This window comes from Pseudorca crassidens, chromosome 10, assembly GCF_039906515.1.
Source record: "Pseudorca crassidens isolate mPseCra1 chromosome 10, mPseCra1.hap1, whole genome shotgun sequence".
In the NCBI taxonomy this organism is placed as follows: Eukaryota; Metazoa; Chordata; class Mammalia; order Artiodactyla; family Delphinidae; genus Pseudorca; species Pseudorca crassidens.
In genome coordinates, this window is record NC_090305.1 from 20,897,265 (window position 1) to 20,919,944 (window position 22,680).

The 22,680-nt window shown below is 43.1% G+C and overlaps 8 protein-coding genes and 1 pseudogene across 8 annotated transcripts; 5 read left to right on the forward strand and 4 right to left on the reverse strand.

The window, feature by feature from the left end:
* Positions 1–5: 5 nt before the first annotated feature.
* Positions 6–416, reverse strand: LOC137231677 (histone H3.1). Its single transcript, XM_067752198.1, has one exon. It carries the CDS (start codon positions 414–416, stop codon positions 6–8), a length of 411 nt encoding a protein of 136 aa, XP_067608299.1.
* Positions 417–3,070: 2,654 nt separating this feature from the next.
* Positions 3,071–3,630, reverse strand: LOC137231671 (histone H2A type 1). Its single transcript, XM_067752194.1, has one exon. The coding sequence runs from the start codon at positions 3,562–3,564 to the stop codon at positions 3,172–3,174; it is 393 nt and encodes a 130-aa protein (XP_067608295.1). The 5' UTR covers positions 3,565–3,630; the 3' UTR covers positions 3,071–3,171.
* A 97-nt stretch (positions 3,631–3,727) lies between these two features.
* On the forward strand, positions 3,728–4,707 carry LOC137231672 (histone H2B type 1-C/E/F/G/I-like). The gene has a single exon (XM_067752195.1). It carries the CDS (start codon positions 3,882–3,884, stop codon positions 4,260–4,262), a length of 381 nt encoding a protein of 126 aa, XP_067608296.1. The 5' UTR covers positions 3,728–3,881; the 3' UTR covers positions 4,263–4,707.
* Positions 4,708–8,592: 3,885 nt separating this feature from the next.
* LOC137231680 (histone H2B type 1-C/E/F/G/I-like) lies at positions 8,593–9,122 on the reverse strand. The gene has a single exon (XM_067752202.1). It carries the CDS (start codon positions 9,018–9,020, stop codon positions 8,640–8,642), a length of 381 nt encoding a protein of 126 aa, XP_067608303.1. The 5' UTR covers positions 9,021–9,122; the 3' UTR covers positions 8,593–8,639.
* A 102-nt stretch (positions 9,123–9,224) lies between these two features.
* LOC137231678 (histone H2A type 1-B) lies at positions 9,225–9,739 on the forward strand. The gene has a single exon (XM_067752200.1). The coding sequence runs from the start codon at positions 9,347–9,349 to the stop codon at positions 9,737–9,739; it is 393 nt and encodes a 130-aa protein (XP_067608301.1). The 5' UTR covers positions 9,225–9,346.
* Positions 9,740–10,643: 904 nt separating this feature from the next.
* On the forward strand, positions 10,644–11,521 carry LOC137231676 (histone H3.1). The gene has a single exon (XM_067752197.1). The coding sequence runs from the start codon at positions 10,671–10,673 to the stop codon at positions 11,079–11,081; it is 411 nt and encodes a 136-aa protein (XP_067608298.1). The 5' UTR covers positions 10,644–10,670; the 3' UTR covers positions 11,082–11,521.
* A 4,831-nt stretch (positions 11,522–16,352) lies between these two features.
* Positions 16,353–17,398, forward strand: LOC137232991 (histone H4). The gene has a single exon (XM_067755799.1). It carries the CDS (start codon positions 16,370–16,372, stop codon positions 16,679–16,681), a length of 312 nt encoding a protein of 103 aa, XP_067611900.1. The 5' UTR covers positions 16,353–16,369; the 3' UTR covers positions 16,682–17,398.
* A 2,084-nt stretch (positions 17,399–19,482) lies between these two features.
* LOC137232994 (histone H2B type 2-E-like) lies at positions 19,483–19,865 on the reverse strand (annotated as a pseudogene).
* Positions 19,866–20,157: 292 nt separating this feature from the next.
* On the forward strand, positions 20,158–21,755 carry LOC137232992 (histone H3.1). Its single transcript, XM_067755800.1, has one exon. The coding sequence runs from the start codon at positions 21,255–21,257 to the stop codon at positions 21,663–21,665; it is 411 nt and encodes a 136-aa protein (XP_067611901.1). The 5' UTR covers positions 20,158–21,254; the 3' UTR covers positions 21,666–21,755.
* Positions 21,756–22,680: the final 925 nt, after the last annotated feature.

The following is a 22,680-nucleotide window of genomic DNA, read 5'->3' on the forward strand; positions in this document are numbered from 1 at the left end:
CAAATCTACGCCCTTTCCCCGCGGATGCGACGGGCGAGCTGGATGTCCTTGGGCATGATGGTGACGCGCTTGGCGTGGATGGCACACAGGTTGGTGTCCTCGAAGAGCCCCACCAGGTAGGCCTCGCACGCCTCCTGCAGCGCCATCACGGCCGAGCTCTGGAAGCGCAGGTCGGTCTTGAAGTCCTGCGCGATCTCGCGCACCAGGCGCTGGAACGGCAGCTTGCGGATCAGCAGCTCCGTGGACTTCTGGTAGCGGCGGATCTCGCGCAGGGCCACCGTGCCGGGCCGGTAGCGGTGCGGCTTCTTCACGCCGCCCGTGGCCGGCGCGCTCTTGCGGGCCGCCTTGGTGGCCAGCTGCTTGCGCGGTGCCTTGCCGCCGGTGGACTTGCGAGCGGTCTGCTTAGTACGAGCCATGACAGATTTCCCGAAAGCAGCTAGCTGGTGGAAAAATGAAAGCCTGCCGCCCGCCCCCCCCTCCCCACTGGTGTATATAAAGAGTTCCATTTTGATTGGACAAGGCATTTGTTCCTTGCGGCTCGCAGTGAAGGTATTGGTAGCGAGGTTCACTCTCCGACATCAGCCTCCCTTTGAATGGCTGTTTTCAACCCTTTCTCACCTTTATCTTCCTTATGCTGTTTCTTTACAATGTTCTTTGGCTTTTCTCCGCAGAACTTAACACAAATTATTACAATGCTTAATCTTGTTTGCAGAATAAAATTTTTAAACTTTGGTACCTGAAACTGGCTTTCTTTTGATCAACTTTTTGAAAAGGCGTGTTGGATGTGATTGGCCAAGAGATTTTTATACCCTCATTCAAATGTAGTAAGGCTAATTTTACGTCAATTTCTTGTTTTCTCTTTTTAAACTCTTAGAGATTTTTTAAAATAACAAAATACTTTCCTTTTATTTCCCCTTTTATATTACAGGTAAGTCGTGTTTTGATAGATTATATTATCTATGAATTTCATTTCAGGATAGTAAAGGGGGTAGTTACAGTATTTGTTATAGAAAGAGTGTTGGGTCTGATAGAATTGAGAACCATCAGTTTAGGGGTCCAGAGATCATATGAAAGCAGAACTCCAGCCCCCTGAATACATCCTCCTCTACCTTCCCCATAAGACTTAACGTGGCTTGCCCTTAAGTCTTATGATGAGCCCTTGCACTGCATTCCAAGCTATCATGCACCAGTGTCAGTTTTCTGGCTTGGGGTAAGAGCTGTGGCCACAGGAGGAGAAAGGAATCTCTACTATTAAGATGCATTGTGTTTTAAAGATATATGTAACTTTCAGATTTTACAAAAACTAAAGAATTTACACCTATATACCTTGTGATCTTATCATATGTCTGAGGGTTCTTTAGGGCCATATTCAAAAAGAGAGGGAGGGGAGACAGGAAAGGAGAAAGAAATAAAACTTTTTGGAAACTATTATTATTATTTACTATTAAGGAATCTACTTGTATGACTACCATGAATCCCAGACTGGGTTAACAGTGAAAAGTTCTGGAGGTAACTACACCCCACTCTGGACAGAAGACTGTGGTTATAACCACAGTCTTCTCTCTCTACCTCAAATGAAAGCCCAGCTGCGTGAGTCCTCCATCTCTGAAGTCCTCTTCATGGAAGATGCCAAAGCCAGCTGTGTGAGAGGTTTTATCAGAGGAGAGGACGACTTTGTCCTCCCAGAAGACAAACCCTCTGCTTTCTGAGGCAGGTAGCAACCCCAAACCTGCACAGGCCTCAATTCTTGGAGATTTTCGGAATGCACTAAAACCATTAACTCTGATTAATTTCATGCTTGCTATTATATTAACAAATGTTTACTTTTCACTAACTATAACATTCTCACATAAAAACACCCCACTACGTTTCACAATGTCAACTGAGCTTCGTGTAAAATGGTGTTAAGAAAAACTCAAAACTTGTAAATGGTACACAAGTATGTCCCGTAAAGTCATGCTGAAGCCTTTGTTAAGCTCTGCCTAAACAAATTCTAGCTCCAGGCTATGCAGTATTGTATTCTTTTTTTTTTTTGTATTGGAAACAATTTATTAGGAAAAAATAATAATATGTTATTTTTTAATAACAATTTTGATAAATACAAATGTTGACAAATCAGAGTGTATAGAGAGCATATTGGTTATTTGGGAAATTGTATCATAAAATGGATGGGCTCCACAAATTCTTCGATGTACTTGAAAAAAAGAGTGCTAAGTCAGTTTGGGTTGTTGTCACAAAGTACCATAAACGGGACGGGGTGGGGGCTTGTAAACAACAGAAATGTATTTCTCAGTCCTGGAGGCTGGAAGTCTGAGATCTAGGTGCCGGGATCATCGCCTTCTGGTGAGGACTCTCTTCCGGGTTGCAGACTGTCAGCTTCTCATTGTGTCCGGCTGTTCGGCCACGTCCCAGTCGGGCAGCGGTAGGTCAGTGGAGCGGAGTCGGCCCGGGTCTCCTCCACCCTGAGGAGGGGTCGACCGGCACCGCGCACGAAGCGGCCCTGGCGGGAGGGAGACCAGGGGGGAGGGGGCCGGTGGGGAGCTTGACTCGCAGTCACTTCCGAGGGGACGCTGAGCCGCCAGAGCTGGGGGCTGACTGGCCTCGGCACTCCAACGAGGGGGTGGTCAGGAAGGAGGGACGCTGTCCCTGGGGCCCAGTATTTACAATTAATTAGGGCCCAGCTCAGTAGAGTTGAGACTGGCTATTAAAAACAAGTATGAATTACAGATCAACTTGTCCCATTAGGATGCAAAACAATTCGTTTCAACATGAGATAGTACTAAAGGAGTGGTTTAAATGATCTTGTAGGTCACCAACTAGATTTGCACCTAAACTTTCAACATTTACCAAGTATTATTGTACCATTATCTTTTTCTGAGGGTTAACAACTGAGGACTTGCAGCATTGATGGACTTCATTACTTGTGATACAAGGTCTCTCTATATCATTTTTACTTAGCTAAAGAGTACTTTGATTACTTTAAAGAGTATGATTAGTTTGCATTTCATAGAAAATACATCTTCTAAGTTGACAAAATGTGATGAGAATCATTTTCAACAACCTGCTTAAATAAGGAAAATGTAAGCCCTTTTAATGAATACGTGGGTGGCTCTGAAAAGAGCCTTTGGTTAAGATTGATTCCTCAAAGATCAAGAATTTGAATACTGCAGTTTACTTGCCCTTAGCCTTGTGGTGGCTCTCAGTCTTCTTAGGCAGCAGCACGGCCTGGATGTTGGGCAGGACGCCGCCCTGAGCGATGGTGACTTTGCCCAGCAGCTTGTTGAGCTCCTCGTCGTTGCGGATAGCCAGCTGCAAATGACGCGGAATGATACGCGTCTTCTTGTTATCGCGGGCCGCGTTACCCGCCAGCTCCAGGATCTCCGCAGTCAGGTACTCCAGCACCGCCGCCAGGTACACCGGCGCGCCGGCCCCAACCCGCTCGGCGTAGTTGCCCTTCCGGAGCAGGCGGTGCACTCGGCCCACAGGAAACTGAAGCCCAGCCCGAGAAGAACGGGTCTTAGCCTTGGCACGAGCCTTCCCACCTTGTTTTCCGCGTCCCGACATCTCATCAATCTAATCAAGGTGCTTAGCGAAGAAGCAGCGAAACGAAAGTACAAATTTTCTTAACAAATGAGAAGCAATTATACTTCGAAGCCGAATTGTAAATTACACTGTTTGATTGGTTAAAAGGGTCTAAAAGCTTGCAACCAATTAAAAAGGAGACCTGCTGTCACATAATTTGCATACCACCGAACAACGTGGAAAATTTATCCAATCAAAGTGTAAAGTTTTAAATACCATATTTGCATACTAGCTCTACAAATATCCTGAGTGATGTTTCCACGACATACTTTTTTCTTTAACTTGGCGTGGTGTTCATCATGCCTGAGCCGGCCAAGTCCGTTCCCGCCCCGAAGAAAGGCTCCAAGAAAGCGGTGACCAAAGCCCAGAAGAAAGATGGCAAGAAGCGCAAGCGCAGCCGCAAGGAGAGCTATTCTGTGTACGTGTACAAGGTCCTGAAGCAGGTCCACCCGGACACTGGTATCTCGTCCAAGGCCATGGGCATCATGAACTCCTTCGTCAACGACATCTTCGAGCGCATTGCGGGCGAGGCGTCGCGCCTGGCGCACTACAACAAGCGCTCGACCATCACGTCCAGGGAGATCCAGACGGCCGTGCGCCTGCTGCTGCCTGGGGAGCTGGCCAAGCACGCTGTGTCCGAGGGCACCAAGGCTGTCACCAAGTACACCAGCTCCAAGTGACCCCAACAAAAAAGTACTTTTCGTGGTTAGTCTCAAAGGCTCTTTTAAGAGCCACCCACTTTTTCAGCACAGGAGCTGTAATGATTCGTCTCTAATATAACTGCGATAATAGACTCAATTTTATTTTATTGAAACGAACTTGTTGCTGTATGGTGCTAACACTTGAAGTACACAACATATTGTTATGAAAATAAAATATGTATTTACTTTCTAGGTAAGTGGTAGCATAGCCTTCTCTTGCTTTCACTGCTCACTTTGGCTACAAGGCTAGCCAAGTGTGGACATGTAAGTATCATTTGAACTGCTGTGATGTGTGCTCTACGAACTGACTCCATGAAAAGTGAAGAGGATTTAAGAAATCCTCTTAAATCCTTGGCAATGCCTTGTTAGTGCTGTGTGGTAGTAAGAAGAATATGTACATGCATTCGATTTGAATAAAGCAATATAACTTTTCTATATTAATGGGAGCAGCACAGTTAATGTGCATAGAAATTGAAAAACGAATATCACTGGTTCCAGGATAGGACCATTTAATTGTAAGGAGAATTTTTCCAAGGTTTGGCTAATGAAAAGTTAGACCATTGCCGAACCCACTGGCAGTTCAGGAAAGAAATACCCTTAAAATATTTTGGTGCCTCCTCTCCCTTAAATTATGTTATTTTCTCTCAGGGTGGATGTTATGATTATTTTGCCCTAGTCAGAAAAAAAAAAAAACTTTTTAAGTGAAAATAATTCATACCACCACTCTTCTGTCCTATGTATACATGTATAACAGTCATGAAAATTGACACTTTTCTCATAATCACAAACCTGCTTAAGTTTATAAACTGCCATAAATGGCATCCCATATGGAACAAATACTAAGAATGTATTTACAACATATTTTTAGGATTTCAACCCTGGTAGGAAAAAAGTACTAATAGTCTATAATCTTGTGTAATTAATGAATACCAGGCTTCCCATTCCCAACACAACACATAAATATGCACACACAACATACACCCAAAAATGCATAAACATTCAAACAATACATATAAAGAACAAAAGCAAAAATTTTTTTAATGTAAAAGAATGAAAACTAAAAATAACAGATAGCTGTATTTGAGAGTTTATGTTATTGTAAACAGTCAATTTTTGCTTTCTGTAGTCCCAGAGGTAAACATCTACACCAGGTCTATATGAGCTTTAGGGGAGTATATGAAATCCAAGAAATTACATACAGTAGTGTGTCCATATGTTCGTCTTCCCACCAGAACAGAAAGTATATAGCATTCTGTTAAATTCTAAAAATACTGTCACTTACTGTGCTAGGCAGAATGATGCCTCCCCACTTACGTCTACCTTTTAATCTCTGGAGTCTGTGAATATGTTAGGATACATAACAAATGGGAATTAAGGTGGCAGATGGCACTGACTTTAAATAGGATTATCCTAGGGAATTCCCTGGAGGTCCAGCGGTTAGGGCTCCGTGCTTCCACTGCAGGGGACATGGGTTCAATCCCTGTTCGGGGAATTAAGATCCCGCATGCTGTGCTTGGTCAAATAAATAAATAGGATTATCCTAGATAATCCAAGTGAACCCAATATAATTACAAGGGCCCTTAACAATGGAAGAGGGAATCAGAGTACAGAACCAGAGATGGCAATGTGAGAAGAATTTGGCCAGATACTGCTGGCTTTCAAATCTAGCAAAGGGCTGTGAGCCAAGGAACAAGGAAAATCCTCCAGGAGCTGGAAAAGACAGGAAACAGATTTCCACTGTTAGGCCCAAGCCCTCTGACACCATTTTAGTTCAATGAAATTCATTTCAGAATATTGATCTAAAGAACCATAAAATTATAAATGTATTGTTGTAAGCCACTGTATTTGTGATAATTTGTCAGACCACCAATTGAAAAGGTACTCACGTTTAAGAATTATTGATTAATGTATTCAATGAGCTTTAAGATTATAACTACATATGTTTAAATTTAAGTGTAAATATAAAAATGACTATAGATAGAAGTAAATTCTTCCTAAAGTTGCAGGCTCACGTAATTTTGACATTGTTTTAATTTTAACAGAGGCAATTTACGTTTCATTTTTTTTCTTCAATTTTTATTTACTTTTGGCTGCGTTGGGTCTTCGCTGCCGCGGGCTGCGCGTGGGCTTTCTCTAGTTGCGGTGATCGGGGGCTACGCTTTGTTGCTGTGCGCAGGCTTCTCATTGCGGTGGCTTCTCTTGTTGCAGAGCACGTAGGTTTCGGTAGTTGTGGCTCACAGGCTCTAGAGTTCAGGCTCAGGCTCAGTAGTTGTGGTGCACGGGCTTGGTTCCTCCGTGTAGGATCTTACAGGACCGGGGCTCAAACCCGTGTCTCCTGCAGTGAGAGGCGGATTCTTAACCACTGAGCCACCAGGGAAGTCCCCTATGTTTCCTTTTCTGCTAGTGTGTCTAGGGTGTCTGATTTTAACAGCAGAAAGTCTAATTTCATGGAGCAGCACTTTGTTCATTCATTATAGTATTATTACTTCTGATTATAATACTATATCAAAAAGCTTGTCTTCATTATATGTAAAGTGTAGGAGTAATGGGAAAATTTACCTCATAATGTCCATAAATAACTTCATGAATTGCAAATCAAATTGTAATGTTTGCTTTCATTGTAACTACTGCATTTGTTTAGACAAAACTGTCAATGAGTTGGTTTCAGTAATATCCTTTTTTGTTTGTTTTTTGTTTTGTTTTTGGCCGTACCACGCGGCTTCTGGGATCTTTATTCCCCGACCAGGGATTGAACCAGGGGTCAAGGCAGTTGGAAGCGCAGATACCTAACCATTGGACAGCCTGGGAACTCCTATAACATTCTCTCTTTCTCTCTTTTTTTTTTAATAAATTTATTTTATTTTATTTTTGGCTGCTTTGGGTCTTCACCGCTGCACGCGGGCTTTTCTCTGGTTGTGGCGAGGGGGACTACTCTTCGTTGCGGTGCGCGGGCCTCTTATTGTGGTGGATTTTCTTGTTGCAGAGCACGGGCTCTAGTAGTTGTGACACACGGGCTCAGTAGTTGTGGCTCGCGGGCTCTAGAGCGCAGGCTCAGTAGTTGTGGCACACTGGCTTAGTTGCTCCGAGGCATGTGAGATCTTCCCGGACCAGGGCTCTAACCCGTGTCCCCTGCATTTGGCAGGCGGATTTCCTAACCACTGCGCCACCAGGGAAGCCCAACATTCTCATTTTTAAAGTAAGGAACAGAGGCTGTGAGAACCAAAGATTATTTACCTCACAGAACTCAAATTCCAACCAATGTCTTCTGATGCAATTTTCTTTCCAAGATGTCTAGATAGAATTCAAAAACACTTCACATGTACAGATTTCTCAACACTTTAGGAAGTATTTTTGCATGAATTACCTCCTCTCCCAGCACTAGGCTACATCCCTTTTCTTGGTGCATTTCTTATTCATCTTTCATGATGTGTCCCGAATCAGCCAAAAAGGAAGACATGGTTAGGCTAGGAGATGAAGCTCCAGATCCCAAAGGCCTGCATGCTGCACTCCAATTCGACTCACTTCTTTTGTCTCCTGGAATAAATGCTTTACCTACCTGGGAGAACTGATGGTGATAAACCCTTCCGAGATCGAGAGTAAGGAAAATGTATGATCATCAAAGTGCCTGATGCTGAAACGAAGTGAAATAAGCAAAAGGTTTAAATCAAGGGAGACTTGACACCATGCATTAGTCAGTGTCCAGTCAGGAAAAGAGAAAACTCTTGGTTATTTTTACAAAGATAATTTAATAAAAGTTGCACAGGTTTTGGAAGGAAGAGCAAAACCCGAGCTGAAGTGTTTCAGAAACAACTGAAACTGGACCACATATAGGGGTCTGGGCACACTGGAGAAGGCAGAGGTACTAGAATGTCGAAGTTTGGAGCGGAGGCCGGGTGGAGGTAAGGCTCTGAATTCTGTGGGGTGGGGCATGATTCTGGGAGTGTAGGATCCATTCTGGGGAAAGGGCCGGAGGAAGCTGGGAACTGAAACCAATTCCTGGTACCAGAGCGCCAAACCATGGCTAGGATGGAAGAGTTCCCTTTCCTAATCCCACCCAGCCAGCCTCCCTTGCTTTCGTAATTGAAAATAAGGCGTGGTGGACAGAAACTCTTGGCTTTTTTAGTATAGAATATAGGAAGGTTTGGGAAAGAGGTGAAACAGAAAGAGCCTGTTTTAATAAGCACAAGGGCTTCTCTATACATAGGCTTATTTGCAGAAACAACTCAGCCAACTCCAGTATCTAACTGCGTTTAGATAACATGCCCAAAACGGGCAACAAGAGGGAATCACAACTCCTCACATGAAAATGTAAGTGGCTCTGAAAAGAGCCTTTGTTTTAACAGAACCTATAAACATTTACTTGGAGCTGGTGTACTTGGTGACAGCCTTGGTGCCCTCAGACACAGCGTGCTTGGCCAGCTCCCCGGGCAGCAGCAGGCGCACGGCCGTCTGGATCTCCCTGGACGTGATGGTCGAGCGCTTGTTATAATGCGCCAGGCGCGACGCCTCGCCCGCAATGCGCTCGAAGATATCATTGACAAACGAATTCATGATGCCCATAGCCTTGGACGAGATGCCGGTGTCCGGGTGGACCTGCTTCAGCACCTTGTACACATACACGGAATAGCTCTCCTTGCGGCTGCGCTTGCGCTTTTTACCATCTTTCTTCTGGGCTTTCGTCACCGCCTTCTTGGAACCCTTCTTCGGGGCAAGAGCAGACTTAGCCGGTTCAGGCATACTTGCTGAATTCGAAACGCACACTAAACTATGATTCTCATATGCCTGCTTACGTCTAGAATCTCGTCTTTTATAGGCGACCTATGCAAATAAGGTGTTCAAGAATATCCAGAACTGATTTGATAATGCGTTAGTGACGAGATTATGTAAATTTACTTGCATCACATCTCCTTTCTTATTGGTTGTCTAGTAAAAAGACGATTTTAACCAATCCTACCTCGCATTTGACAATTCCACCCAGCTCTATAACTGTCATCTTGTTGCTCCTTATAGAACATTTCTTTTTCGCTTTTCTTGTGGCTGTTTTTCCCCTGCTAGCACTCAGTATGTCTGGGCGCGGGAAGCAAGGAGGCAAAGCTCGCGCCAAGGCTAAGACCCGGTCATCGCGAGCCGGGCTCCAGTTTCCCGTGGGCCGAGTGCACCGCCTGCTCCGAAAGGGCAACTACTCCGAGCGGGTCGGTGCCGGGGCCCCCGTGTACCTGGCGGCGGTGCTGGAGTACCTGACGGCTGAGATCCTGGAGCTGGCGGGCAACGCGGCCCGCGACAACAAGAAGACGCGTATCATCCCGCGCCACCTGCAGCTGGCCATCCGCAACGACGAGGAGCTCAACAAGCTTCTGGGTCGCGTGACCATCGCTCAGGGTGGCGTCCTGCCCAACATCCAGGCTGTGCTGCTGCCTAAGAAGACCGAGAGCCACCACAAGGCCAAGGGCAAGTGAAACGTTTAGCAGTTCTTCAGTACCCGTTCCGAAAATCAAAGGCTCTTTTCAGAGCCACCCACTTTTCTCCCGGAAAGCGCTGAAATACTTCGTAAGTGTAGGAGACGTGTTCAAGTCTTAATGTGTAGTTCCGCTTAATTTTGTTTATTTTAGGCTGTTAAAAGTTTTGCGTTTAAAAATGGGAAACCGCTCCCATGTTTGCCACAAAGGGGCTAAATTGTTAGCCGTTGGTCACATTTTATGCACCATAAATTCTTAGAAAAATTCATGAAACTAGCTTTCTGCCATCCCTTTAACTGAAAAGATGCAATACGTTTGTAAACTCACATAAAGAACCCCTGTTAAGGGAATTCTGTGTCAGGACATAAATTAGGGCTTTTAGGTTTGGATAACGTATATGTATGTAAATGACAGGATACAGACCATGATGCCTCATGTTGAGTGGTGGTTTTGCATGTACACGAGGTATATACATTATTACATATAATGTATAGTCAAACGAACTTGGTGTCAAAAAGTAAAATATGAATAAAATAAATGAGAGAACAAAGGAGGAATAGCTGACCAATGACATGTCTGGGCGGGCTTTTTAAATTCTGCGAATGACGGCATTATTAGTGAGAATTGTTTAGTCCATAGGTCGTTTCTCCTTTCAGAAAAATTCAATGAATGAAGTACACTAAAATCTCTACTAAGTGAAACCTTACTGTTATGGACTCAATTCAAAGTGGACTATAAACTTGAAATAAAATTTCGATAACTCATTTAATCTTTAATGGAATCCAACCGTATTTCTCCTAAAGGCAACGTGAGAACCAATTAGATCACAGCGCGGGAACTAGGAATCAGACTGATCTGCACCCATACATAAGGTCAGAACCGGCACCAGCACCACACTACTCTCCAGCCAGTTTCCTTTTCTGTTATCGTCATGGCTCGTACAAAGCAGACCGCTCGCAAGTCCACCGGCGGCAAGGCCCCGCGCAAGCAGCTGGCCACCAAGGCGGCCCGCAAGAGCGCGCCGGCCACGGGCGGCGTGAAGAAGCCGCACCGCTACCGGCCCGGCACGGTGGCCCTGCGCGAGATCCGCCGCTACCAGAAGTCCACGGAGCTGCTGATCCGCAAGCTGCCGTTCCAGCGCCTGGTGCGCGAGATCGCGCAGGACTTCAAGACCGACCTGCGCTTCCAGAGCTCGGCCGTGATGGCGCTGCAGGAGGCGTGCGAGGCCTACCTGGTGGGGCTCTTCGAGGACACCAACCTGTGTGCTATCCACGCCAAGCGCGTCACCATCATGCCCAAGGACATCCAGCTCGCCCGCCGCATCCGCGGGGAGAGGGCGTAACCCAAGGCTATTGCTTACTCTGAACTGAAAAAGGCTCTTTTTAGAGCCACCTACTTTGTCGATAAGAACTGTTGTAATGCTTTTCCTTATTTTACCTCCCTAGGCAGTTAATAAACAACAATCGGAAGAAAAACCTCTCTCTACTCTTTTTTTTTCTGCCTTATAGCAGGATATAAATTCTGTACTGGAGACTGCACAGGCTGTTCAGACCAGAGAGGCTCCAGAGGACTCTTAACAAACCTCGCTGTTAGTTTCCTCCCATATATTTACCTTCTCACAGTTTGCTGCCCTTAGAAGCCTAAAAGTGCTTTTCTTTGTCCTGTCATTTCTCTACAAATCTAGTCTTTGTTGAAGATGCTATGTAAGCTGGAGTTATAAGCCACCTCTTTGGATTACTTTCTCCTGGGTCTCTGCTACTGTATGTATGAAATATACATGTTAATAAACCTGTTTATTTTTCCTTTGCTAATCTGTGTTTTGTTACAGGGGTCCCAGCTGAGAACCAAGATGTACAGCGGGAAAGTTCTCGACCACCCACCACCCACCCTCCACCTGGGAAAAAGAAAGAAGATTGAATTAAAATCAAACGAGCAAATTTAGATGGAAAAGGTTTATTGTCCTATGGTACAATTATATTATTACCTTTACGTTATCTTTTCTACTGGAAAGAGATAATAGTCACCTCTAATAGACAAAAATCATTGAAATTTTCAATATCTTATAAATTAGCATCTAAATTCATAGACACTTCACAGATATTAGACCCTAATAAATAGTTAAACAGAAACGCCTTCCCGTAGAATAACTAAAAAACACTTGGGCAGGCTTTTTAGACTATGTTCTCATATGACAACAAAATGAAATTCAGTCGGTTCCTTTACCTTAATTTGACATTTATATATATCTTAACAGATTTCAGAGCTGTTCTGTAGTGACCAGAGCCTTTCCTTTATCCTCAGTGAGCCCATGCCTTATAAATTTCCACCTTCCTGTATGCTGCTTACCAATGATGATTTGCCATGATGTTGAGTGACAAGTGTTCAATTTCCCGGGCCTAAAGGAAAAGGTGTAAAGAACCAGCACCTCTCCTAAATCCCCCTTTATTTCCAATCAAGTCACAATTACATGATATCTCACTTACATTTTTTTTCAAAAAGGCAAAATCATGATTCAGCAAATAAAAATGAGAATGTGTCAAAGAACTTCACTTTTCAATAAATGAACCAACAGGTAAATGTTCAAAGAACATTTAAGAAATTAGGATATTTACAGAAAATGTAACAAAGAAATGTTAGAACAGGATTGTTAAATTAGTTTAAAATAAAATTATTTTATTATCCAATAGGTCATAAATCTTCTACTGGATAGAAATTATTTGCCTCTCTGCCAGTTAAGTAACTTCACTAATTTTGGTACCTACAGTCAATAGTAAATAGTTAGATGGTCTAAGTACATTTTTATAGAATCCTTGTGTGGCCTATAACCTTGTATATTGGACATCATGGCCCCTCCCTTTTTCCTTGCTTCCAAGTCTCAGACAATTTTTCTCACACTGAGGCAGGAGATAGATGAGCCCCAGGCTGAGCAGCTGGAGTTTGTCGCCTGTGGCCAGATACTCCAAGACAAAGGTAATAGCTGGAGCAGAGAGGAGCTGAGTCGTGCCCAGATAAAAGATAAAGAGACCACATATACCTCATTCTCAAGGTCAAGGAAACCTTCCAGACTACACATGCGCAGAAACACTCCTTGGAGGTCAAATAAGGAGGGGGCACCACCCCATAGTAAGTGATGTCAACCTACCCATAAGCCTCTTTGCTAGAATCCATCTTGGCTAAGAGATGCAGGAGCACACGTGGCAGGACCCTGAGATAATCCAAATACGACTTAGAACCAAGAAAAGCAAGATGATTGGTCAAAAGAAACCTGGAAGAGATGCCCCATATAAGTGATTTAAACTACTGCAAGCACTCAACATTCTGAGTTCACCCAGGTGTACCTATTGAGAAATGGAATATTTCCTGCCATATCAGTAAACAAAGGATGTCACAGCAGAGCTTGTAGCCCTCCAGTGTGAGCTGGTGAGCCCTGAGGGAACTTAGGAAGGAAAGAATACCTGCCATCTAGCAGCCATCAGACTGCAGCCACTCCATACAGTGAGCCCTGAGGAAACTCAGGATGTGAAAATACAGGATACTGGCCCCAGACAGCTGAGGTGCATATCAAAGGAATGAGTTCGGTGAGCCCAGACTCTTGCATCTTCCCATACATAGAAAAGAGCTAAATTCCTTAATTTGAGATATCTAGTTTCCTTTAATTAACAATAATCTTTTGATGTTCCTGACTACCTGCCCTTTGTTGCAAAATGTCTATAAAACCTGGCTCTCCCCTAGCCTCCTAGGAGCAGTTCTCTCAGGGTTACTTGAGATGCTGGCCTCCCAGGCTTTTAAGTCCTAAAAATCTCCACCGGATAAAACATAACTCTCAATTTTTAGGTTGTGAATAATTTTTTAAGTCCACACTATTCACAAGTACTCTTTTTCCTCCTCATAAACACTTTAGTTGTTTCACTACTTTCCATCTCTTTGTGGGAATTCATTTCTGCAAAGCCAGGGGGCCAGGGGCCTTGTCACTGGCCACTGTCCCTGGTGGTCTGGTGGCTAGGATTCAGCACTCTCACTACCGTGGCCTGACTTCAGTCTCTAGCCCAGGAACTGAAATCCTGCAGGCTGACGCCACCCAAGATCAACACAGTGAATCGTTACCAAAAAAAAAAAAGAAATATATATATATATATATATACACACACACACACATAAGTATGTATATAAATATATATATAAACTTTCAAGATAAATTTCTATGACACACCATGGTGTAACTCCTTGACATTCTTATTTTACTCATACATCAAATAATGGACACTTTAACTTTTTATTCTTTCTAGACTCCAAAGTAATTTACCTGATTTTTTAACCTCATTCTCTCTTAGTCTTTACCTACTTTCCAGGAATAGTAAATTGTTTTCTGGCCTTCCTTCTTTTAAGGAAACGCTTTTGTACTTCTACTAAATGATTTATTTTCTTCTTTTGTTTTATAAAACCACTGAGTGCACAATCTATCAAACAATCTATCAATCAAAGAACATTCATTGCTTTCATAATCAGTTCTGAATGTTCCCTCTCAAGAAACACACTTTTGGGGAAAAAAAAATAAGCATAAATTTTCAGGTACTCTCCATTTCCTGATATTCTGCCCTTGAAGAATTCTAAGGTCAACAATTTTTCTAGTATTCATCTTTTCTTGCCTTGATAAGTAATGGTTTATTCCACAAGGCTGCCTTAGTTCTCTAACGTGATTTTATTTTTTAATTTATTTTTGCAATGCTTCATTCTAGTTGAGACGTGTATCTGTAATTGGGTTTCTTAGAAATACCTTGAACGTCCACTGTGTTCCAAAGCCCATGATAGCAAGGTTGGATACAGATCAAGAAACAGAGGAAAAAGGAAAAATTCTAGAGCACCACTGACCAAAGAAAACAATGCAAGGCAAACATTTAATGAAAAAATTTTCAGTAGCCACATTTTAAAAAGCAAAGAGATGCAATATTTTAAATAATACATTGCATTTAACCCAAAACATCCAAGATATGTTCATTTCAACATGTAATAAATATAGAGATATTATTAATGCAATATCTTACATTCTTTTTTTCAATCTAAATCTACCAAATTGGGTTTATATTTTAGTCAATCTGACACTAATTTTTTTACTGGAAATGATTTGTATTTAAATTCCATACAGTTTATTGTTTAAAATTAAGTTCACATGCCCAGGTTGTTCAAACATACCTAAAAATTTCCAATAACTGAAATGGAGTATCAGCCTTTAAATTTAAATTAATTAAAATTAAGTAAAATTAAAAATTCAGCTCCTCAGCAACATCAATCCCATTCCAAAAAAAATATTTTTTCATATATATATGAATATATTATATATATCATATATAATAACGGCTCAAAAGTTATTCCTGACTACTTTATCAGACAATACAGTCTTAGGCGGAATTGTGTTCGGAGCGTGTAGATGGCAATGGAGACTGCTGGTTAAATTGGGGGAATTATATAAATTTAAATGTAATGATGTAAGTTTAGCACTGACTTCTTAAATAAAAAGTTTGCTCACAAAAAGATATGGAGATTAGGAAAGCAACTGAACATAGGCCCAGATGGCAAAATACCAGATTGAGAGATTTAAGAATATTGGCGAGAAAGTCAATCTTTGGAGCATGAAGATGGAATTTCCGCAGGTAATTACAGTAGTCCTCAATGACTGTGTTGAGCATTTGACCAGAAATTTACTTTTTGATTTTCAGAACACCTTTGTGATGTCGGGGTTAACATTTCCATTCTACAAATGAAGAAAACAAAGTAAAAATAAGAAAACACCTGCCACAAAACCGGTCCTGGACGTCAGAAGGTGAAAGATAGCAAATACTGAGGGCACAAGCAATGGAGTCATACCTCCCAAAAACAAACACGCCAGCGGGAAAGACTTGTTGCCCAATGGATTTCAGAAATTTCCTCGCTCCCTAAGACAAGTTTACCACCATAACTATTTCACCTTCATTTAAAGTATACAAAAATGCTTCTCTGCGGGTTTCCCTGGTGGCGCAGTGGTTGGGGGTCCGCCTACCGATGCGGGGGACGCGGTTCGTGCCCCGGTCCGAGAGGGTGCCGCGTGCCGCGGAGCGGCTGGGTCCGTGGGCCATGGCCGCTGGGCCTGCGCGTACGGAGCCTGTGCTCCGAAACGGGAGAGGCCACAACAGTGAGAGGCCCGTGTACCGCAAAAAAAAAAAAAAAAAAAAATGCTTCTCTGGTTAGAGAGAACCCAGGGACTCGTTTCCATTTCAGATATGCGTTTAAAATGAGAGGCAATGTATAATTTCGGTTAATGACTTGGCCTAAATATCCAAACTTGAAAAACAGATGCTGGCTTAATAGGCACAATTATTTCATTCCCTTGATAAACAAGAGAATTTTTTTAAATGCCCTTAAACAGAACGTGTTAAACTGAATTCTGAGAATGAGCAGACAAAGCAATCTTCTCTTTTCGGCTCCGCCCCACTGACTCTCGGGCATGGTGGGCGGGAATAAATTAGCTTACGAACTAACCCCACCCCCTACCCACCCTCATTTGTAGTTTTCAAAAAGGTCCGCTTCCGGATTTTAAATAGGAATTTCGGTGTGCTCTCCCTATTTGTGAGTACAGTACCTCATCTAGTCTTAGTGATGTCTGGACGTGGCAAAGGCGGGAAGGGCTTGGGTAAAGGGGGCGCCAAGCGCCACCGCAAAGTCCTGCGGGATAACATTCAAGGGATCACAAAACCTGCAATCCGTCGCCTGGCTCGTCGCGGTGGAGTAAAGCGCATCTCAGGTCTTATTTATGAGGAGACCCGCGGGGTTCTGAAAGTGTTTCTGGAGAACGTAATTCGGGACGCGGTCACCTATACCGAGCACGCCAAGCGCAAGACTGTCACGGCCATGGACGTGGTCTACGCGCTCAAGCGCCAGGGACGCACTCTCTACGGATTTGGCGGTTAAGTCGGCACCCACAAACTAATTTTCTGTAGCAATGTCCAAGGCCCTTTTCAGGGCCACCTAACTACTCGCTTGAAAGAGCTCGTTGCCCTGAACTGGTGTTTTCAGGTTTTTTTGTAAGGAACTTGAGTTCCGAAGTTTGTTAGATTTTTGGGGTGCAGTTGCTTTAATGCAGCTCATGTTTGCTTAGGTTTGAGTGCATCAAACGTTTACACCGTGTTGCAGTTTTAATGCCACACGATGGCTTTTCCAGTGTAGAACCCTTAAGCGTCCCACATTGTTTGAATAGCACTTCTGATTCTTAGAATTCTCGGTCTTGCAAAATTAACCAATGAACTTTAAGATTTTACTAATTTATTGGATTTTCCGAAATACGGAATTACTGTTTGACAGTAAGCTATGAATAGTGTTGAGGGACAAATATAGGTAATACCTTATTGGCCTGCTCAAATCTCACTCAAAACTTTAGTAAATTTTAAATATTCAGCCCCTAGTAGGGCAACTCAAGGGACAAGGTATAATGAAAGAAGCTAAGACTGAACTGTAGAGAGTGAAGGCACCCATGAGGAGGCCCAGGTGGCACATGGGCTGTTTCTTCTGTCCCTTAAAAGCATTTATATTTGGATTATATAAACTGATTACCAGATGTTTTTTAATCTACAAAGAATTTGGGATTTGTCTCCTGCCTTTTCAAATCTATTCCCTGGTAGTCTGTAATAAAACAACTTTAATTCATCTCAAGAACCCTCCGGTTTCTTTTCTCAACTATAATGTCAGAAACCGAGCTACATGGACATCTAGCCCTGTGCTGGGACCCCGCCACACCAAAGGTTTTCTCATGTTGTCAGTATTTGCAAAGGAAAAGGGGAAAGAAGTCCCCAAAGTAATAAATGAACAAATTCTGCGTCTTGGCTTCAAAAGAAAGTCACTGGCAGAGGCCTGTTTAAAAGGACTTCAAGGTATTAGGTGCCTTTTCCTTACATAGGTTTCCTGCCTGCAGGCCATTTGAACCAATCCCAGTACTGTGGCGGCAGGGGTGTGGGGAGGGGATTGGGAAAGGAGCAATTGTTAGTTAACTGTCTTTTGGTCCTGCTGGGTTCTGTGATGGTCTCTTAAGGTGGCCCCCAGGATTTCCCCTCTTGAGGTTCACTCTTGTGTGATGAAGTCCCTTGAGTGTGGATGTGACCTGTGACTTGCTTTTAACCATCAAAACAGGTGACCATAGGTGACAGGATGTAAAAAATTTTGTGTATATGACTATGTTATCTAGGATTGTAACATCCTTGACTCTCACATGATGGTTTTGGTGAATCAAGTATCCCTGTTGTCAGGCCCAAATGACAAGAAACTCACAGGGCTATTTAGGAACTGAGGGACGCCTTCAACTAACAGCCCATAAGGGCTTCAAGCCAACAGCCAACAAGAAAATAAGACCCTCAGTCTTAAAACTACAAAGAACCAACCAGTAAATTAGTTTGGAAGTGGATATTTCCCCAAACATCCAAGAGACCTCAGTCCTGCATAACACCTCAATAGCATCCTCACAGAGGACCCAGCTAAACCCTGCCCAGACCCACAGAACCTGTGAGATAATACATGTGTGTTGTCTGAAGCTAGAAATTTCAAGGCAATATGTTATGCAGCAATAAAGACAGCCAACACATTTGGCATCTTCATCAATCCATGTCATCGAAAATAACAGATATGATGAACTGAAACTTCAATCTTTATCTAAAGGAAGACCTACATTTAAACAAAAAAACTAATGTGAACAACATTGTTTCACAACTATGTGAACCTCTACTCACACACCCAATACTGACCTGGCACATACATTGGTAGTGTCTTGCTGGCCGCCCAAATACCAACTCTATAAGCCGTGAAAAGTACTAAAAGCAATTTATCAGTCATTTTGCTTTCAGCAATACAGAAACTATCAAAATATTAACTCAGGAAAACTACATTTCATTCCATATTCTCTGTTCTCCCTGCACTTGTACATCTTCTCTTACTCCTGTTTTTTGTTTCTTCTTTTTTTTTCCTCCTGTGTAAATGAATACAGAACCTAACACTGACTGAAGGCAAGGAATACAAAAATGAAATATAAAATAAAAATTAGTCAAATTGAGGATTTCAGACCCCACTTCAGCACCATGTAGGGTTGATTATATAAATAATAGCCTCAAGACAAAATAAAGTGAAAATCTTTTCTTTTTAATGCAAATTTGAAAATTCACCTTTGAAAGCGTATACTTGTAGTTGAGATTAAACTCTGAGGTTCCAGTAAATACCCCAGGCCTAGTTCAGTATATACTGTATAACTGAGATTCCGACCCTTTGTAAAGTATGAACACCTTCTCATGAGTTAATATTTGTGAAGCACATAAAATTACTTTGTTGTAACATGGGCATTATATTTAAAACAAGGAACCCAAATACATTTACTAGCATTACACAACTTTAAGTCCACAGATACTCACTCTAAAATTTTCAATCTAAGCAGTGACTGGCTACAAGAACAATTTAAAGATTTTAAGAAATAAAAACACAAAACCCAGAATACTACAACTTTCTACTGGTTCCTACAACACACATTTCAAATTCTTTGCTGCACTGAAGAACAAAAATTCAAATAAACCTCTCATACTGCAATACTGTTTCCTGCACTTTAAAGAATGACTAAAAAAAAAAAGAAAAAAACATGTTTTAAAAATACTGACAAATCTTCATATTATAGCTCTCAATATGCAAAAAAGAGTGGCTCTAAAAAGAACCATTGAGAAATGCTAGAGGCATAGAAAAATTTACTTGGAGATGGTGTACTTGGTGACAGCCTTGGTGCCCTCGGACACGGCGTGCTTGGCCAGCACCCCGGGCAGCAGCAGGCCCACGGCCTTCTGAATCTCCCTGAATGTGATGGACAAGTGCTTGTTTTAATGCTCCAGGAGCGACGCCTCGCCCGCGATGCAAAGATGTTATTGACAAACGAGTTCATGATGCCCATGGCCTTGGACGAGATGCTGGGGTCCGAGTGGACCTACTTGCAGCACTTTACAGACATAGATAAAGATAGAATAGCTCTCCTTATGGCCGCACTTGCGTTTCTTGCCATTTTTCTTCTGAACCTGAGTCACTGCCTTTTTGGAGCCGTTTTTTGAGTTGGGACAGAGTTAGCCGGCTCTGGCATGGTAAACAAAGTAAGCAAAATTGGGGGATTAAAAGAACGAGAACAAAAGGAACATCGCGAGTAGTTGTATCAAGGATATACAAACGAACACTCACAAAGCTAAACTTTGATTGGACAAAAGCTGACCAATAGGTTACTAGTATGTAAACTAGGATTCAAAAACTCCCTTTTTTATTGGATCAAAAACGAACACTTTTGTATATTCCTATAGGTTGATTTACAGCACTGTTATGAGACTATAAATTCATTCACACAAAACAATCAATTTCTTTTTAATTAAATGAAAGTCTTCGCGTTTGGATGCGGAAACCAGGTAAGGAAATCCTGTTATCTAGCCCAGTCCAGTCCTGACCGCAGCTCTGTCGGGTTTGTCCGGGACACCTTGGGACCCTCGGAAGGAGTCCCGAAATGCCGGCCCATTGCAGTGTTATCAAGAAAGACTCGATCGCCGCCATCTTTTTTAAGGTTCCACATTGCAAAGCTTTTCATGACGGCTCTCACCGTTAGACCCAAGGTGACATTTTAAAAATGCATCAAAACCAAACAACAGAGCCAAATTACCAGTTGTTTTGTTTGTTTGTTTTTTTTTTTTTTTTTTTGCGGGCCTCTCACTGTTGTGGCCTCTCCCGTTTCGGAGCATAGGCTACGGACGCGCAGGCCCAGCGGCCATGGCTCACGGGCGCAGCCGCTCCGCGGCATGTGAGATCCTCCCGAACCGGGGTATGAACCCGTGTCCCCTGCATCGGCAGGCGGACTCTCAACCACTAGCGCCACCAGGGAAGCCCCAAATTACCCGTTTTGAGTCAAACACACTAAAGATCCAGGGATTCCAGGATATTGGGATTTTGCTACGTGTCCCCTGAATAATACAAAATTCCTTACATCTTAACAGTATTTCCTAGAAGACGATGTTACAGTGAACTAGATGTTTACGGATTCATGAGATGCTTAGACGATGGATTTTTAAATAGGGGGAAGGTCTGGGACTAAGATCCGATGAAAACGGGTTAACTGCAGAAAATGGCGGGTGTCTAAAGTCTAAACTTTTCCGAACACATTCTATTTTGTATATCCAAACAGGAAAAAAGTTGAAGAATATTAAATGAGTAATGTGTTTTTGGACAATACTTGAGTGTGTGGGTATTATCGATAAAACAACTCGGGAAAAAAAAATTTTTTTAAGGGGGTGGGAAGATGTCTGCTAATTGAAATTCACCAATCCCAAACTTTCACCTAATGGATAAACCAATCCTAAATCGCTCGGAGCACTTCCGGAATTTAGCAGCGGATGACTAACAGGAATTGCCCACAATCCAATCAGAGTGATTCTGTTCCTGTATAAATATAGAAGCAAATCTACCAGTTTAATCTCTATTTTGGAGATAAGTAATGGCGCGTACAAAGCAAACTGCTCGTAAGTCGACCGGCGGCAAGGCGCCGCGCAAGCAGCTGGCCACCAAGGCGGCCCGCAAGAGCGCGCCGGCCACGGGCGGCGTGAAGAAGCCGCACCGCTACCGGCCCGGCACGGTGGCCCTGCGCGAGATCCGCCGCTACCAGAAGTCCACGGAGCTGCTGATCCGCAAGCTGCCGTTCCAGCGCCTGGTGCGCGAGATCGCGCAGGACTTCAAGACCGACCTGCGCTTCCAGAGCTCGGCCGTGATGGCGCTGCAGGAGGCGTGCGAGGCCTACCTGGTGGGGCTCTTCGAGGACACCAACCTGTGTGCCATCCACGCCAAGCGCGTCACCATCATGCCCAAGGACATCCAGCTTGCCCGCCGCATCCGCGGCGAGAGAGCATAAATTATTAATGCCAACAAGTACCAACTTAAAACCCAAAGGCTCTTTTCAGAGCCACCTATAATTTCACTTTGAGGAGCTGTATCACAAGGGAGTAGAAAATCCCCCCGACCCCCACCAAGGCAAGGCTGGAGGAGGGCAGAACTCCCTTCTCCCCCAAGTATTCCATGTACCAACCCCAGGAAAGGATAGTCACCCCTGCACACTCTGTCTTCCATATAAGAACAGGACATTGATTCCTGAAACTACTTTTCCTCTGCAATCCTTAAAGTTATTTGAGAAACAGCCAGGGGAAAATAGGTGATATATAAATATTTTTATCCTCTTAACCCCTAAAAGAGAAATAAACCTCCCATGTGAAGATATCTTTATCCCAGTATGAGAATAGAAAGTATCCTTAACAGAATTTGGGAATTCAACACTAAGAAAGCTGTATAAGCAAACTTCATTTGTCTTCTACCCCAAGTACAAGCCATATATATGTGTGTGTGTGTGTGTGTGTGTGTGTGTGTGTGTATATATATATATATATATATATATATATATAGCCTGCTTTGGTTACTTCGGTGGTCTCATTTCTGAATGACCTCTGTGCGTACAAATTGTTTTTTTCCTCCGTTAATCTATGTCAATTTAATTATTAGACCAGGCAAAATAATTCAAATTTCCCTCCCTGATACAAGATGTCCAAGGATGACGTCAGGTATGAGAAAAAGGGTGGGTCCTTGAGTAACCTGGAAAGCATCCTAGGCATGCTTTATGTGGCATGCACACACATACACGTGTGTGCACATGAACATGAACATATTCAAGGACCCAGGCTGAGTACTACTGGAGAGCAGTTTGGTGTTATTTGCTTCTGTGCTGAGCAATACATCCTCTGGTGAAGGTCGTCATACTTTCTGTACTGAAAATAGAGACCTGGTACCCAAAACATGGGTTCCATGGGATTTCCAGAGTTCAACTTCCAGCAGCACCACCGGCAGAGTGGGCAGCAGTGCTGTCAGTGATACAGTTG

Coding starts and splice junctions, on each gene's coding strand:
- LOC137231677 (XM_067752198.1), bottom strand. CDS start 416: ATGGCTCGTACTAAGCAGACCGCTCGCAAGTCCACCGGCGGCAAGGCA.
- LOC137231671 (XM_067752194.1), bottom strand. CDS start 3,564: ATGTCGGGACGCGGAAAACAAGGTGGGAAGGCTCGTGCCAAGGCTAAG.
- LOC137231672 (XM_067752195.1), top strand. CDS start 3,882: ATGCCTGAGCCGGCCAAGTCCGTTCCCGCCCCGAAGAAAGGCTCCAAG.
- LOC137231680 (XM_067752202.1), bottom strand. CDS start 9,020: ATGCCTGAACCGGCTAAGTCTGCTCTTGCCCCGAAGAAGGGTTCCAAG.
- LOC137231678 (XM_067752200.1), top strand. CDS start 9,347: ATGTCTGGGCGCGGGAAGCAAGGAGGCAAAGCTCGCGCCAAGGCTAAG.
- LOC137231676 (XM_067752197.1), top strand. CDS start 10,671: ATGGCTCGTACAAAGCAGACCGCTCGCAAGTCCACCGGCGGCAAGGCC.
- LOC137232991 (XM_067755799.1), top strand. CDS start 16,370: ATGTCTGGACGTGGCAAAGGCGGGAAGGGCTTGGGTAAAGGGGGCGCC.
- LOC137232992 (XM_067755800.1), top strand. CDS start 21,255: ATGGCGCGTACAAAGCAAACTGCTCGTAAGTCGACCGGCGGCAAGGCG.